The sequence below is a fragment of the Phyllobates terribilis genome, unplaced genomic scaffold, assembly GCF_046119375.1.
Source record: "Phyllobates terribilis strain yellow unplaced genomic scaffold, ASM4611937v1 Scaffold_11__3_contigs__length_659146591, whole genome shotgun sequence".
NCBI lineage: Eukaryota > Metazoa > Chordata > Amphibia > Anura > Dendrobatidae > Phyllobates > Phyllobates terribilis.
This window is the reverse complement of record NW_027362771.1, coordinates 158,069,317-158,087,954: the sequence shown is the minus strand read 5'-3', so window position 1 is coordinate 158,087,954 and position 18,638 is coordinate 158,069,317. Positions and strand designations below refer to the sequence as shown.

Sequence of the window (18,638 nt, the reverse complement as noted above, 5' to 3'; positions counted from 1 at the left end):
ACTGTGGAGGCCAGGTCATCTGGCGTAGCACCCCATCACTCTCCTTCTTGGTCAAATAGCCCTTACACAGCCTGGAGGTGTGTTGGGGTCATTGTCCTGTTGAAAAATAAATGATGGTCCAACTAAACGCAAACCGGATGGAATAGCATGCCGCTGCAAGATGCTGTGGTAGCCATGCTGGTTCAATATGCCTTCAATTTTGAATAAGTCCCCAACAGTGTCACCAGCAAAGCACCCCCACACCATCACACATCCTCCTCCATGCTTCACGGTGGGAACCAGGCATGTAGAGTCCATCCGTTCACCTTTTCTGCGTCGCACAGACACGGTGGTTGGAACCAAAGATCTCAAATTTGGACTCATCAGACCAAAGCACACATTTCCACTGGTCCAATGTCCATTCTTTGTGTTCTTTAGCCCAAACAAGTCTCTTCTGCTTGTTGCCTGTCCTTAGCAATGGTTTCCTAGCAGCTATTTTACCATGAAGGCCTGCTGCACAAAGTCTCCTCTTAACAGTTGTTGAAGAGATATGTCTGCTGCTAGAACTCTGTGTGGCATTGACCTGGTCTCTAATCTGAGCTGCTGTTAACCTACGATTTCTGAGGCTGGTGACTCGGATAAACTTATCCTCAGAAGCAGAGGTGACTCTTGGTCTTCCTTTCCTGGGGCGGTCCTCATGTGAGACAGTTTCTTTGTAGCGCTTGATGGTTTTTGCAACTGCACTTGGGGACACTTTCAAAGTTTTCCCAATTTTTCGCACTGACTGACCTTCATTTCTTAAAGTAATGATGGCCACTCGTTTTTCTTTACTTAGCTGCTTTTTTCTTGCCATAATACAAATTCTAACAGTCTATTCAGTAGGACTATCAGCTGTGTATCCACCTGACATCTGCACAACACAACTGATAGTCCCAACCCCATTTAGGCAAGAAAATCCCATTTATTAAACCTGACAGGGCACACCTGTGAAGTGAAAACCATTTCCGGTGACTACCTCTTGAAGCTCATCAAGAGAATGCCAAGAGTGTGCAAAGCAGTCATCAAAGCAAAAGGTGGCTACTTTGAAGAACATAGAATATAAGACATATTTTCAGTTGTTTCACACTTTTTTTGTTAAGTATATAATTCCACATGTTAATTCATAGTTTTGATGCCTTCAGTGTGAATGTACAATTTTCATAGTCATGAAAATACAGAAAAATCTTTAAATGAGAAGGTGTCTCCAAACTTTTGGTCTGTACTGTACATGCACGCCAAGCCTCCGTCCATGATGCAGGTGAAAATGCCTCCCACCCTCCACCTGTCGATGTACACTTGCAACCATCACCATCAGCAACCACGTCCACGGGCAGCATTCAGTTGTCCCTACCCCAGTCCTTTGAATGCAAGCACAAATACGCAGCCAACCACCCACAGGCCACACTACTAAACCGCCACATTTCTCGACTGCTTGCACTAGAAATTTTGCCTTTTAGGCTCGTGGAGGCACAAGCTTTCCGCAACCTGATGGCGGCTGGCCCTCGGTCCCCAGCTGCCACTATTTCTCTCTGTGTTGTCCCCGCCTTAAACAATTATGGGTCCCAGAACATTACCCGTACCCTCACCAGCGCAGTTAGTAGGAAGAACCGCCTAACCACAGACACGTGGACAAGTGAATGTGGCAAGGGACGGTACATCTCACTGACGCATTCACTGGGCTAATATTGTGGAAGCTGGGACCCAGTGGAACCCTGGGACGGAACATGTCTTCCCCACGCATGATTGCGGGCTTTGGGTCAATCAAGCTTCAACACAATATTCACAAGGTAGACAGCACCAGTAGTCAGTCTCCTAGTCAACAAGCAAATTATTCATTACGATAGAGGCCACCATCTCCTTAGCTTGCTGTTGGAACTTTTCTGTGGGAATCAGCTTGGTTCCAACCAGCCTGGAATATTTCCAGTGAACTATGGCACGAAGCTATGGTATTAGCAGTGCCACCAGAGGCGAAGCCATCCACAATGTCCTTTTCAGGAATTTTATTTAGTAGACTGAGTGGCCAAATACATTAGTTAGACCGGAGATTACGTAAGGAAGGGAATATATCGGGAGATTAGTTCTGAGATGTACGGAGGAGAGAGGTTATGGATGGCTTTGTAGGTCAGTGTTAGTAGTTTGAATTGGATACGCTGGGGAAATGGGAGCCAGTGAAGGGATCTTATAGATTACTGGAGCCAGTCAACAGTGAAAAAGCAGCCATAGTGTCCAGGAATCTTCACACAGACATTTCTTAGCCAGGGCTGCTTCTCGGCAGGGTTGGACGGGCCCACCAGAGACTCCTCCAGTGGGCCCTGGCTTCTCCATCAGGAATTCATCATAGCGCAAACCTTGCAGCTGCTATGGGGCTCTTGAGTGGGGCAGAAAGGTGGGTCCTCAGAATCAAATGATTTAGTCCCTAGTCTGAGGGCTTCATGTCTATCCAATGGCTGCAGAATGGCACAAGCTCGGCACCTGCATGCAGCTCCCCCACAGGCCAGGATTTCTGACATTACAGATGTCTCCTTGTACAGTGAAGGAGAAAAGCTTCCCCTCAATAAGTCAGGAACTACACAGACATGGGGGTCGCACACTTGAGTGATGGGCGGAAGGGTCAGCAGGTGTCTGGCAGTGACTGACAGGAGGCCGGGGCTGTGCTCCCGGCTCCGGCCGTGCACTCTGTGTGACCCCGCTGCCCGCTCCTCCTCCCGCCCCGGACATTGTTACTGAGCAGCGGCCGGGAGTCCTCACCGCGGAGAACAAGCGGAGGAATATGTAAGTGGCGCAGTTTCTGTACTGCGGTCCTGCCGGGAATATACACAGTGCACGGAAAATCTGCAGCTCTCGCCTACAGGGTTCGCTCCACCCGTGCAGTCCGCTTAGTGACCTTACTAGTGGAATTGTTACAGCATTGGTGGTAATTGGCAGTAACGTGTCAGTTTCCCTAAATGTGCACAGTGGGGATGGGGTAGTAACACCAGACTCCACTCCACGTGCAGTCAGGTGATTTCAGCTCTGCAGGAATTCAGCCAATGATCCATCATAAATGGACTTTGGGGTAAATGTAGGGCAGACTACAGATGACACAGATAGAATGAGTCCACCATTAATCTGGTGATCCAGTGTTTCCATTTGCTGGATTTAATCCGACACCTGTTTACTGGAGGATCCAGCGCCAGATTTCTGCGACTTTAGGTTCCCCATATCCATGGGAGGAACAGGTCATTCACTTGGGCACATTCTCCATTTATTGGTGCAGAACCTGTGGATATAACCGGCACGGGACGCGTTTCCATGGCCGAACAGTGGGAGGCCGGCGTGTTGTGCCCCTGATGCAGACCCCATAAAAGCGTCAAAGAAATTTCAGGACAGTGCGTAAAAATAAGGTGCTGGTTTTGCCATGTCCATAAAAAAAATGTCATGCGTCCGTGATTGTGTGAGGCTGAAGAAAATTATGCAGAGAATTTTGACTAATTATCATAATTTTACAGTTTAGAGTGCTTCCACGTTGCATTTAGGCACCAGTTTAGTGGCCTTGTCAGGGCTTACGTCCGAATCCCCTGCAAAACGGTACCAGGATGCATATGCCATAGACTGTAATGGTGCTGGTAGAGGGAATGTGTGCATTGCTGTGCATCATTTTGGAGTATGTATGCCTACTGGAGGTGGACAATCAGACGTGGTAGGCTGCATCTGCGTGTCCGTATCTTGTAGGCGCATACACCTGAAAATGATGCACGGCAATGCGCACGTTCACTTTACCAGCACCATTACAGTCTATGGCATATACGTCCGGATCCCGTTTAGCATGGGGTTCGGATGTAAGCCCCGATGGGGCCACTGAACTGGTGCCAAAACGCTGTGTGAAAGCACTCTTACAGTGAATGCAGCAGATGTCTCGCACCAGAATTATGGGCTGTAGACATGTATCACTGATAATCAGAATGATTTATTATGGTTTTCCAATGTGTCCATAAAAATAATATTGTCTTTCCGTGATTTTTTGATAAGCTGTCAGAAAAAAATAAGTCAAGTTGGCACCCCTGCTTATCATGTGCCCCCATTACAGCCATCTGAAAGCTGGCAATGGCTGATTGACATACCCTAGTTTGTCTGTATTATCCGAAGTAGTTCTACACAACCCGGACTTTGAGAATTATGTAAAGATTAGGGCAAATTCAGACATCCGTAGATCACATTCTGAGCATGGCCCACGATGCACAGATCGGCCACGGGTCTTCTGACACGAACTTGACAGCCCCATAGGCATATATGAGGCTCAGGACAGGAGACCTGCAGCCAGTCAGTGCACTGTGATATGCAGACGTCTGACCACATGTCTGTTTTTGATATGATTTGCGGATTAACCTTGCCTATTGAAGTGAATGGCTTATTAAAAATAAAAATGGCTAGCGCTCTGATGCAATGTGTCATTTGAGTGCTGTCCATTTTTTTCCAGCAAAGAGGATAAAAGCTAAAAAAAAAATGAAAAAAACATTTTTTTCAAAACTTACAAAAAAACTGATAAATAAGCCCAAAATGGATAAAAATCAGATCCAGCTCACTTTTTTATTTCAAATATTCAGAAACGCCAGATATCTAAATGAGGCCCTACTAGTAGTCCTCAATCACTATAACCGGCTGCCTACCCCAGAATAATCATAAGATGTGAGCGTTCCTGTACGCTGAGCTCAACTCAGTCATTTTAAAAAAAAAAAAAAAAAACCACTTGAGCACCTATGTGTTCTTTATTATGAGGGCGTTGTGGTATCTTTCCTATATTAAGACATTGTGGTTGTGTGTGTATGTTTTATTTATGTGCAGCTGTGTGTCGGGACATAATCTCAGGATCTGCTGCTTTGAAAATGTCATCCACCAATTCAGCTGTGTAATAATACTCATACACATGCAGTGCCCTGAAAAAGTATTCATACCCCATGAAATTGCCACATTTTTTCACGTTACACCCACAAACCTAAAGCTGCGTGCCCACAATGCATTTTTCAAGCTTTTTTGCCGTGGAACTTCCGCAGCGAAAACTCTTAAAAAACGCTTGGTAATGGTCCCCAATGGTAATCCCCATGTGCCGTGCACATGCTGCGGAAATATCCGCTGCGGATTATCATTGCGGAAAAATCTGCAGCATGTCCATTAATTTTGCGGACACGCAGCGTAATTTCCGCCATTGACTTGCATTGAATCGCTTAATATCCGCATGGCTACATGTGCACATGCGGATATTAAGCGATTCAATGTGCGGATGGTACCCAGGTTTGGAGAAGAGGAGACTCTCCTCCAGACCCGGGTACCATAGTACCTGTTAAAAAAAAGAATTTAAAATAAAAAATATACATTATACTCACCTTCCGATGTCCCCCGGTCTCCTCTATGGTGCGTCCTGGCTCCCCGGTGGCTTGCTCTGGTGTAAAACGACCTTCCATGACGTCATTTAGTCATGTGACAGGTCATGCGAACGCTGACGTTGGGGGTCGCGTGACCTGTCACATGACTCAATGACATCATGGAAGGTCCTTTTACACCACCGCGAGCAGTACAAGAGACCGGACGCATCGGAGAGAAGACCGGGGGCCATCAGAAGGTGAGTATAATGGGTTTTTTTGTGTTTTTTTTACCATTTTTATTCCTTTTTTAACTATTAACTTGGTCACACTATATAAATCCATGCCGGTTGCATGGATTTATATAGTGTGACCAAGTTGTCAAGCACTTTTCCAAGTGATGCTAAAATCGCTTGGAAAAGCGCTTGATAACCCGCATGCAGAAATTCATGCAAAAACACTTGACAAACCCTTCTACCTGGCAGGAAAAATGCATGTAAAATCTTCCTGCCAGGGAGATGCGGAAAAAATCTGCAGCATTTCTGCATCGTGGGCACTTGGCCTAACAGCCGTGGGTGGAATCGCGATCCACCCGTGGCTGTTAACATCTTAAATGCCGCTGTCAAACTCCGACTGCGGCATTTAACATTGCCGCGCCTTAAGCGCATCGCTAGTTCCGCCCATCAGCGCCCCTGTCACATCATCGTGGTCATCGATGGGTTGGCATGACAACGTGGGGTCAGCAGGAGACCCCTGTGGTTGTCATTGCCGAACTGCTATGAGCATTTTTGCTACACAAAGCAGGGCTTCAGCCGTTCTATATGTAACACAAGTGATCAGATGATCGCAACTTCAAGTCTCCTAAGGAGACTATTAAAGCATGTAAAAAGTTTTTAAAAATATAAAAAAAATAAAAGTTCAAATCACCCCCTTTTGCCCCATTCAAAATGAAACAAACAAAAAATGCATATTTGATATCGCTGCATTAAGAAATGCCCGATCTATCAATATATAAAAATAATTAATCTGATCGGTAAACGGCGTAGCAAGACAAAAAATCAAAACTTCAGAATTACGTTGTTTTGGTCGCGGCAACATTGCAATAACAGGCGATCAAAACATCGGATCTAGCGCAAAATGGTATAAATAAAAACGTCAGCTCAGCGTGCAAAAAATAAGCTGGTCCCAGATCTCGAAAAATGGAGACGGTACAGGTCTCACAAAATGGCGCCTTTTTTATTTTTTTACAAACTTTTGATTTTTTTTCACCACTTAAATAAAAAAGAATCTATACATGTTTGGTATCTACAAACTTGTAATGACCTGAAGAATCATAATGACGGGTCAGTTTTAGCAATCAATGAACATGGTAAAAAAAACACGAAAAAACAATTGTGGAATTGCACTTTTTTTTTTACAATTTCACCACACTGTTTTGCAGTGCACTATATGGTAAAATCAAAAGTACAACTGTCGTTCAAAAGTACAACTTGTAAAAAAACAATCCCTCACATGGCCATATTGAAGGAAAAAAAAAGTTATGGCTCAGGAAAGAAGAGGAGCAAAAACCGAAAATGCAAAAACGGAAAAACCCAAGGTGGTGAAAGGGTTAAAAGGTATAAATCTGAAAATTGTGACGTGCATTTATATTCTGCCCCCTTTAGTCTGATATCGCTAAATAAAATCCTGAGTGACCAGTTGGCTTCGACAAATCACATAAATTGAGTCCACCTGTGTGTAATTTATTCTCAGTATAACTACAGCTGTTCTGTGAAGGCCTCATATGTTTATTTGAAAACATTAGGGATGAAATAGCATCATGAAAACCAAATAACACACCAGACAGGTCAGGGAGAAAGTTGTGGAGAAGAGTAAAACAGGGTTAGATTATAAAGTAAGAGCCCAAGCTCTAAACATGTTACTGAGCTCAGCTCAATCCATCATCCAAAAATGGAAGGAATATGGCACAACTGCAAATGTAGCAAGACATGGCTGTCCACCTACACTGACATCCCAAGCAAGGAGAGCACTAATCAGAGAAGCAGCAAAGAGGCCCATGGTCACTCTGCAGAGATCCACAGCTCAGGCGGGAGAATCGGTCCACAGGATAACTATTAATCGTATACTACACAAATCTGGGCTTTATGGAAGAGTGTTAAGAAGAAAGCCAGTTTTGAAAGGAAGCCATAATAAGTCCTGTTTGCAAAAACCGTATAGGGGACACAGCAAGAATGTGGAAGAAGGTGCTCTGGTCAGATTAACTTTTTGGGCTAAATGTAAATGCTATGTGTGGCGGAAAACTAATACTGCATAGCACCCTGAAAACACCACTCCCACCGTCAAACATGGTGGAAGCATCATCATGCTGTTGGGGATGCTTTTCTTCAGTAGGGACAGGGAAGCTGGTCGGAGTTGATGGGAAGATGGATAGAGCAATTGATAGAGCATATATTGATTCAGTCTACGTAGGCCTGATTGCACCTTTCTACCATTATTATTCAGTATTGTATTGCATATATCTATATGCATAAATGCCTTCTTCTTAGGTCTATATATGCTATTTATCACCTATTAGGAGCATAATGTTATAGGGATAATTGTCTGTTTCTTATAGGATCCATTACATCTCTTCCCTATAAATTTTAGCCGTATTTCTCCCCTTCTTCCAAGATTGTATTATATTATTATTGTTGTTATTATTATATACATGTAATGAACTTTATTATTGTATTTAATTCCCCCTTGACTTCAGGTTTTTCTACTGCCCCCCATATGAGACTTCCTGATATTTTCTCTTGTTGGACTTTAGGGAAACCCCTTTTTTGGTTCCACATCCGACCCTCTGGCTGTTCCAATCTGGCCCAGCCATAGGGCTGAAACAGTGGCACAGGGGTCGCATTGTGCCCATACACCGTCCATCCGCTGCTTGCTGTCACCGCTTTCCGCATCCTCTGGATGCAGACTGCGGTGAATACATTGGTGGAGGATGGCGCTGCTGGCTCCATGTTCCACCAATCAGCGTGTGAGCCAGCAGTCATGATGACGTCATTTCTTCGTGTCAGCTGTGCACTGTGGAGAGGCAGTGCATCGGAGAGAGCAAAGGCAAGGTGAGTATTTGTTGTTGTTTTTTCATGTGTATGGGGTATTTGTATGTGTATAGGCGGGGCTCATGCTGTATTTAAAAGGCTTTGTGGGGCTCATGCTGTATATAGGAAAGCTATGTGGGTGCTCATACTGTATATAAGAGGCTATGTGGTGGCTCATACTGCACATAGGGGGGCTATGTGGATCTCATACTGTACATAGGGGTGCTGTGTGGGGGGGCACATGCTGTATATAGGGGGCTAATTGGAGCGCATGCTGTATATCAGTAACTACCTGGGGCATATCCTGTATATAAGGGGCTATATGGGGCACAAGCTGTATATAAGAGGCTATGTGGGGGCACATGCTATATATCAGGGGCTATGTGAGGCATATGATGTTTATCAGGGGCTACGTGGGGCACATGCTGTATATCAGGGGCTAAATGGGGCACATGCTGTACATCAGAGGTTACGTGGGGCACATGCAGTATATCAGAGGCTACGTGGGGCACATGCAGTATATCAGAGGCTACGTGGGGCACATGCAGTATATCAGAGGCTACGTGGGGCACATGCTGTGTGTCAGAGGTTATGTGGGGCACATGCTGTATATCAGAGGCTACGTGGGGCACATGCTGTATATCTGTCACGCAAGGTGTGGGAAAGACTAAGTGCAACACGAAGGGAAGAGGGGAAGGGAGCCCAGACACTGGGGAAAGGGGAAGTGGAGACCGCCTAGGCTGATCTGATATCACCCTGTCTCCCCTATCGTCCCTATATTGGTTCCTCACCAATCGTCGCACAGGAACCTAAACCCTGTATTTTCCTAGAGCTTGGCCCTGGATAGGGAAGGGGGGATAAGCACTAGTCAGTCCCCACTAACAACTAAAGACAACAAGGGAGACTAACACGGGAAAGTAACTTAGCTTGAGCCGACTTCAGAGAGATAACACCACACGTCCACCTGAGAGAAAGTAAGCAGACTGCAATAGCGCAAACCTTCACAAGGGAACATGTGAATAGCAACGGTATCTCCCTGTAACAAAGTATTTAAACACCCAGGCCTGGGTGTCAATTAGCAGGAGGGAGGTAGCCGCTGAGTCCTAGAGTGAGACAGATCTAAGAAGGTGTCTGTAATTCCAAACAAAGGGATCTTCTGCAGCCAACTGCAGGGCGACTGTCTGTCACATATGACACACCCGTGACAATATCAGAGGCTCCGTGGGCCACATGTTGTATGTCAGAGGCCATGTGGGGGCTCTTATGGTATATAAGGGATGTGTGCGGTCTCTTACAGTATATAGGGGATGTGTGTGGGCACTTACATTATATAGGGGGCTGTGTGAGGGCTCTTACGGTGTATAGGGGGTATGTCAGCATACTTAATTCTGCTCAATATTAAGTCATGCAGCTAAAATTAATATAAAATAATTATAATATGTTAATATTAATATTGAGCAGAATTAGTTTTAGCCTATTGGTTCAGCCCTCCACATCACGGTCTCTGATGTGGCCCCTCTGGAAAATTAATTGCCCACCCCTGGAATAGATCAAAGCATATTCATGTGTTTGAATGGCCCAGTCACAGTCCAGACCTAAATTCAATTGAGATACTGTGGAAAGACTTGAAAATTGGTGTTCACAGACGTTCTCTATCCAATCTCACTGAGCTAGATCTAGTTTGCAAGGAAGAATGGACAAAAATAACAGCTTTTAGATGTGCAAAGCTGGCAGAGACATACCCCAAACGACTTGCAGCGAAAAGTGGTCCTACAATGTATCGACTCAGGGGGCTGAATACAAATGTACATCACAATTTTCTAATTTTTATTTTTAAAATGTTTAGAAAACCACATATAATTTCCTTTACACTTCACAAATACTTGCTACTTTATGTTGGTATATCACATAAAATCCCCAATAAAATACATTTAGGTTTGTGGATGTAATGTGGAAATGTTCACTGAGTATGAATACTTTTTCAAGGCACTGTATGTGCCTACACGTTACTTGGTACTTGCAAAATCCTTAAGCCAATGATGTGTCTAATAGGCAGCATGGACACGACATATGGGTCCAATGTACTACAGACCTTTGTTTTGGGAGAGGGAATGGTTTCCCGTACATATACAGTTAGGTCCAGAAATATTTGGACAGTGACTGAATCTTCGTGATTTGGGCTCTGCATGCCACTATTTTGGATTTAAAAATGAAACAACCGAGATTCAACTGAAGTGTAGACTTTCAGATTTAATTAAAGGGGTTTAACCGCTTCCCGACCGCCCACTGTAGATAAACGTCCGCGCTGCCTGGGCTTTGTGCAGCGTGGACGTTTAAAAACGGTGGGTGGTCCCGCAGCGCTCAGGACCCCCAGGGTCCTGCAAGCGCTGCAGGAGCGGTGCAGAGCGATAGCTCTGACAGGGAACATCATCGGGACCTGATTGGATAAGGTCCCAGTGATGTTAATCCTTTGCTGTCTTCTATATGCCGCGATCTATAGTGATCGCGGCATATAGAAGACAGCAGGAGGAGAGGGGGTCGTCCACTTACCTCTCCGACGACCCCTGATACCTTCCAGGACCTTGGGTTGCTATGGCAGCTGGAGGTCACATGACCGCCTCCAGCTCTGCCATATATGGTGTCCTGCCGGGCTCAGCCTGCAGCTGAAGCCAAGCAGGAGACTCTGACTGTGAAACAGTCAGTGAAGATCTCATGTAATGTAATATATGTCTATTACATTACATGAGATCAGGGATCAGAAAAATAAAAATTAATGTCCCATACAGGGACTAAGTAAAAATGTAAAAAAAAAATGTTTTGAAACTGTTAAAAAAAAATACAAAATAAATTAAAATAAATAAATAAAATATTAAACCGATAAATCCGTATATTTATGCAAAAATAAAAAAAGTACACATATTTGGTATTGCCGCGTCCGAAACAACCCGAGCTATAAAACTGTCACACTAATTAACTCCTTCTGTGCACACCGTAATAAAAATAAATAAAAAACGGAGCAAAAAACTATGCTTTTTCCTCATATCGCCAAACAAAAAGTGGAAAACAATGCGATTAAAAAGCAAAATGGAAATAAAAATGGTACCGTTGAAAACGTCATCTTGTTCCGCAAAAAAAAAGCCGCCATACAGCTCCATCAGCCGAAAAATAAAAAAGTTATAGCGCTCAGAATAAAGCAATGCAAAAAAAATATTATTTCTATAAAATTGTTTTATTGTGTAAAAGCGCCAAAACATAAAAAAAATATACAGTAAGTGTAGTATCGCTATAAACGTACTGACCCGAAGAATAACGCTGCCTGATCTCTTTTACCACACGCAGAACGGCATAAAAAAAAAACCTCAAAAAACAATTCCTGAATTGTTGGTTTTTGTTAATTTTACCTCCCAAAAAACGGAATAGAAAGCGATCAAAAAATGTCCTGTACCCAAAAATGGTGCCAATAAAAATGTCAACTCGTCCCGCAAAAACAAGCCATCACATGACTCTGTTGGCCGAAATATGGAAAAATTATAGCTCTCAAAATATGGCGATGCAAAAACTAGATTTTGCAAAAAAAAAAAAAGCGTCTCTTAGTGTGTGACAGCTGTCAGTCATAGAAACCCGATATAAATCTGGTATCTCTGTAATCGCACCGACCCGAAGAATAAAGTAATCTAATCAGTTATATCACACTAGGAACGGCGTAAAAAAATTCTTCACCTGCTACTGATTTGTTTATTATGTCTCCCAAAGATCGCAGTATGGCTCGGCACACATTTATCCTGCGCTCTGCGCTGAGCACTTACGCCAGAGTTTCCGTGTAAATCTCTGAAATATGTGATTCAGCCGGAACCCATGACGGAAGATTCCCTGTAATGAGGCAGATATAGGCCACTGTGGATGCCGTCTGGCCTGTGATCCCACGGTGTCATTTGTTTTAGGCGTGCATAAAAGTGCGGTTGGCCACAGTTTTGTGCACTTCTGAAAAAAAGGACACCACTAAACAGAGGCCAGACGGAGTCCAGAGTAACTCTGCTGCCTCACTACAGTGAATGGATCCCGCAGGGGTTTCATCTGAATTACATCACTTGGAAATTTAGATGGAAACCCCGATGTAAGTGCTCAGCCTAGAGCGCCGGATAAATGTTACGTAAAATGTTCCCAATAAAAGCTTCAACTCAGTCCTCAAAAAAAGCTAGTCCCCACTCAGGTCCGTCATCTGTTAAAAATATAAGGGACTTCCAAGTTACTGGTAGCAGAAAGGCTCTGGAAAAGCAAAATGGCCCTTGCCCCTCAAAAGAAATTCAGAAAATTTTGTGCTCCCAAATCCAAATGCCTATTCTACAATAATTTGTTCTCCAATTGTCAAATAGCACTCCGTCCCCCCCAGATCTCGCCGTATGGCTGAGTGGTACGATACAGCCACATATGGGGTATTGCCACTTTTAGAAGAAATTGTGTGACACATTTCGGCACCATTTTTACCCATTGCCCTGTGTGAAAATGTAAAATCTGAGGGTAAAACATTTTTTGTGGTAAAAATATAATTATGCTTTTTTCACTGCCCAATGGTATAAATTTAAAAATTAAAAAATACTCACTACTTCCCTAGATGAATTCCTTGAGAGGTGTAGTTTACAAAATGGGGTCACTTGTGGGGGTTTCTGCTGTTTCGGCATGTCAGCGACTCTTCAAATGTGACATGGTGTCTGCTGCCTATCCCAGCCAACATAGCGCTCCTTTCTCTTCCGAACCCTGCCGTACACCAAAGCAGTGGTTTTCCCCCACATATGGGGTATCGGCGTACTCAGGAGAAATTGCACAACAAATTTCATGGTGCAATTTATCCTGTTACCCTTATGATAATGCAAAATTAGGGAATGAAAAACATTTTTTGTGGGAAAAATGTGAACATTTTATTTTTATGGCTCAATATTATTAACTTCTGTGAAGCAGCTAGGGGTGCAAGGTGCTCACCACACATCTAGATAAGTTCCCTAAGGGGTCTAGTTTCCAAAATGGTGTCACTTGTGGGGGGTTTCCACTGTTTAGGCACATCAGGGGCTCCCCAAATGCAACATGGCGTCCGCTAATTATTCAAACAAATTTTACATTCAAAAAGTCAAATGGCGCTCCTTCCCTTTCAAACCCTGCCGTGCACCCAAACAGTGGTTTCCCTCCACATATGGGGTATCGGCGTGTTCAGGAGAAATTGCACAACAAATTTCATGGTGCAATTTATCCTATTACCCTTATGATAATGCAAAATTAAGGGATGAAAAACGTTTTTGTGGGAAAAATGTGAAAATTTTATTTTTACAGCTGATTATTATAAACTTTTGTGAAGCACCTTGGGGTTCAAGGTGCTCACCACACATCTAGATAAGTTCCCTAAGGGGTCTAGTTTCCAAAATGGTGTCACTTGTGGGGGGTTTCCACTGTTTAGGCACATCAGGGGCTCCCCAAATGCAACATGGCGTCCGCTAATTATTCCAACAAATTTTACATTCAAAAAGTCAAATGGCGCTCCTTCCCTTCCAAACTCTGCCGTGCGCCCAAACAGTGGTTTGCCTCCACATATGGGGTATCGGCATGTTCAGGAGAAACTGCACAACAAATTGCATGGTGCAATTTATCCTATTACCCTTATGATAATGCAAAATTAAGGGATGAAAAACGGTTTTGTGGGAAAAATGTGAAAATTTTATTTTTACAGCTCAATATTATAAACTTCTGTGAAGCACCTTGGGGTTCAAGGTGCTCACCACACATCTAGATATGTTCCCTAAGGGGTCTAGTTTCCAAAATGGTGTCACTTGTGGGGGGTTTCCACTGTTTAGGAACATCAGGGGCTCTCCAAACGCAACATGGCGTCTGCTAATTATTCAGACAAATTTTACATTCAAAAAGTCTAATGGCGCTCCTTCCCTTCCGAACCCTGCAGTGCGCCCAAACAGTGGTTTTCCCTCACATATGGGGTATCAGCGCGCTCAAGAGAAATTGCACAAAAAATTTTGGGGTCCATTTTTTCCTGTTACCCCTGTGAAAATAAAAAAAATTGGGTCTAAAGTAAAATTTTTTGTGAAAAAAGTTAAATGTTAATTTTTTTCTTCCACATTCCAAAAATTCCTGTGAAGCACCTGAAGGGTTAATAAAGTTCTTGAATGTGGTTTTGAGCACCTTGAGGGGTGCAGTTTTTAGAATGGTGTCACTTTTTGGTATTTTCTGTCATAAAGACTCCTCAAAGTGACTTCAAATATGATGTGGTCCCTAAAAAAATGTTTTTGTAAATTTTGTATGAAAAATGAGAAATCGCTTGTCAACTTTTAACCCTTATAGCTCCCTAACAAAAAAAAATTTGGTTCCAAAATTGTGCTGATGTAAAGTAGACATGCGGGAAATGTTATTTATTAACTATTTTGTGTGACATATCTCTCTGATTTAAGGGCATGAAAATTCAAAGTTTGAAAATTGCAACATTTTCAACATTTTCGCCAAATTTCCGATTTTTTCACAAATAAACGCAAGTGATATCAAAGAAATTTTACCACTATCATGAAGTACAATGTGTCATGAAAAAACAGTCTCAGAATCAGGGGGATCCGTTGAAGCGTTCCAGAGTAATTACTTCATAAAGTGACAGTGGTCAGAATTGAAAAAATTGGCCCGGTCACGAAGGCAAAAACAGGCTCTGGTGCGAAGTGGTTAACAAAACTATACTGTGAAACGTTTAGGAATTGCATCCATTTTTCTACAAAGCCTCCTTATTTCAGGGGCTCGAGTAATTGGACAAATTTAACTTTCTCATAAATAAAATGTTAATTTTTAATGCTTTGTAGAGAATCCTGGAAGCCATGGACATCACCAAACGCTTGTTTTTTCTCTTTGTGATTCTTTTCCAGGCCTTTATTGCTGCTGACTTCTGTTGTTGCTTGTTTGTGGGTCTTTCAGGCTGTGCCCACGATGCAGAAATGAAGCAGAAAATTTCTGCAGCATTTATGCATCTCCCTGGCAGAAAAAACGCATGCAGATTGTGCATGCGTTTTTCCTGCAGAATACATGCGGAATACATGCGGATTCACATGCGGATTCATATGCGTTTCCGCATGCAGATTGACAAGCGCTTTCCAGGCGATAGCATCACTTGGAAAGTGCTTGTGACAACTAGGTCACACTGTATAAATCCATGCAAACAGCATGGATTTATACAGTGTGAACCATAAAAATAAAAAAAATAAAGCTATACTCACCCCCGAGGCCCCGGCGTGTGCTGCAGCGCTCCTTCCTGTCTGGTTCCCGGCTGCCGGCATATCGCGAGACACAGCGGTGAAGGGCCTGCAGTCACATGACTGTGACGTCACCGAAGGTCCTTCAGCGCTGCCGGCATGCAGAGAGAGCCGTCGGAAAGGTGAATATAACTTTATTTATTATTTTATTCTTTTTTTTCACAGGTACAATGGTACCCGGGTCTGGAAGAGAGTCTTCTCTCCTCCAGAACTGGGTACCATCCGCACATAGAGACGCATAGAATCCGCTTGTACAAATGTACAGACGCGCATTCTATGCGTCTCAATGCAAGTCAATGGCGGCGCTTCCGCTGCGCTTCCGCAAAATTAATGAACATGCTGCGGATTTATGAGCGCTGTAGAAACGCTGCGGAAAAATCCGCAGCATGTGCATTGACATTGCGGAATGCCATTGGGGACCATGGGGTGCGGATTACCATGCGTTTTTGATGCGTTTCCGCTGGGGAAATTCCGCAGCATAAAAGCATGAAAAACGCATCGTGTGCACGCAGCCTCAGCCTTAAGTTTTGTATTAAACATGTGAAATGCATGCTCGATGGGATTGAGATCTGATGATTGACTCGGCCACTGCAGAATATTCCACTTCTTTGCCTTATAAAAAAAAACCTGAGTTGCTTTTGCAGTATTTTTTGGGTCATTGTCCATCAAGCGCCATCCAGTCAACCTTGCTGTATTTGGTTGAATTTGATCAGAAAGTATAGCCCCGTACACTTCAGACAGCTGCTTCTGTCTTCAGTCACATCATCGATGAACAAAAGTGACCCAGTGCCATTGGAAGCCATGCATGCTCATGCCATCACACCATCACACTGCCTCCACCATGTTTTACAGAGGATATAGTGTGCTTTGGATCATGAGCCGTTCCAATCCTCCATGCTTTCTTCTTCCCATCATTCTGGTACAGGTTGATCTTAGTTTCATCTGTCCAAAGAATGTGTGAAGACACGGAGTCTTCCATGAGCATAATACTACTCAGACAACACAGGGTGAGGGTTAAACAGTGTGGTAATACTTTATTGAACCACCAGCAATCAATAACATATAGAACTGTCCCAGCAAATACCCAAGATGGTGCAAAATTACACAGTCTCACCCTTTCGCTGATAGTCCATTGAGGTACGTGGCCAGGAGACCCGAAGATCCCACCCTGGCTTTCTCTGAACATATCCATGGATTCAGGTGACCAGATGATCCCAACCTGGATTTCTCCCGGTGTATCCATTGGTTCTGGTGAGCAGATGGTCCCAACCTGGCTAACCCAAACATATCCATGGGACCAGGTGTCCGGAGGGTCACAATCCTGGCTTTCACCAAACATCTCCATCGGGTCAGTGATGGTCAATGGCGTACATCTGTATCCTTCCTGCCAGGGCAGTGTTCCCTTAGGCTGGCATCCTGTACAATCCAAATCTATGTCCCTCGGGATGGAGCCATGCTACCAAGCTGCTGTCCTGAAGAGTCTCTGTGATTCTCCTTGCAGCACTATAGAAATCCCTTTTTATATATATCCATCTATGGCTTAGGTCATCATTCACAGGTCAGGGGGGAAGGTGCATGGCTCATGTCTCATTGTTTGAGCATTTAATCAATTTGCATAGTTTGTATCCCCCTGCTCAGTAAATGAATAAACTAGCTGGCCTAGTACAATATGTAATTTAGCACATTAACAAACATCATTGATCTCCAACCTGAGTAGCTGTCCTCCATACAATAAGTTACAATAAATATCAACTCAAATGTCAACATTCAGGGTTATACAAATACTAGTCTGTCCTTCTTGACCCACCAAAGAAAAACACATAAATTCAAATAAAGTCAACACAAAGATAATAGTGTTTTTCTCGTGGCTTAACAAATCTAGACGTCTGAATAATTAAGATTAGAAGCTGTGTCATCACAGAATGCTTTTCCAGAACTCGGCTGGCTTCTTTAGATGGTTTTTAGTAAAGTCTAATCTGGCCTTTTTATTTTTAAGGCCGATTAATGGTTTGCACCTTGTCGTGAACCCTCTGTATTGCTCTCATGAAGTCTTCCCTGTATGGTAGACTTAGATACTGAAACTACTGCCTGGAGAGTGTTCTTCACTTGAGTGGATTGATGTTGTGAAGAGGTTTTCTTAATCTCTGACATTATCCACCACTGTTGTCTTCTGTGGACATCCTGGTCTTTTTGAGTTGCCAAAGTCACCAGTGCCCCTTTTTTTTTTTTTTTGCAGAATGTACAAAACTGTTGATTTGGCTACTTCTAACATTTCTGCTATCTCTCTGATGGATTTATTCCTTTTTTTTCAGCCTAATGACGGTCTGTTTCTCTTCCAGTGAGAGCTCCTTTGACCGCATGTTGTGGGTTCACAGCAACAGCTTCCAAATGCAAATGCCACACCTGGAATCAGCTCCAGACCTTTTACCTGCTTAATTGATGATGGATTAATGAGGGAATAGCCTATGCAGCCCGTTAAAGCACTTTTGAGATAATTGTCCAATTACTTTTGGTCCCTTTAAAAAGAGGCAACTACATATTAAAGAGCTGTAATTCCTAAACCCTTACTCCAATTAGGATGTGCATACACTCAAATTAAAAATGAGAGTCTGTACTTTAAGCCCATATTGATTAAATAACTGTATCTTGAATATGTTTTGATAAACAGCTAAAATGCCAAAACTTGTCATTGTTCAAATATTTCTCAACCAAACTGTATGTGTAGGAATCCTTAGTAATACCGGTCTCTAATAGTATATGCTAGAGATTCGGGTACACAACCACTCAAGATCATTGCACAAATGACCGGCAGGTACATTTTCTAGTATTTTAAACAAGTAATGTAAGATAATAAAAGTTATTTACTGATTATTACATCTACTGAGATTTGTACATCATCTCATATTAGTCCA

The 18,638-nt window shown here is 43.2% G+C and overlaps 1 protein-coding gene across 1 annotated transcript in view; it reads left to right on the top strand.

Moving 5' to 3' along the window:
• The first annotated feature begins 2,708 nt into the window (after positions 1-2,708).
• The window catches only part of LOC141165803 (adipocyte plasma membrane-associated protein-like), a 64,489-nt gene continuing 48,559 nt past the window's right edge, over positions 2,709-18,638 (top strand). The window contains exon 1 of the mRNA XM_073651722.1: positions 2,709-2,790. Coding sequence (XP_073507823.1) covers positions 2,789-2,790 — 2 coding nt within the window. The 5' untranslated portion in view covers positions 2,709-2,788. The remainder of the gene's footprint in view (positions 2,791-18,638) is intronic.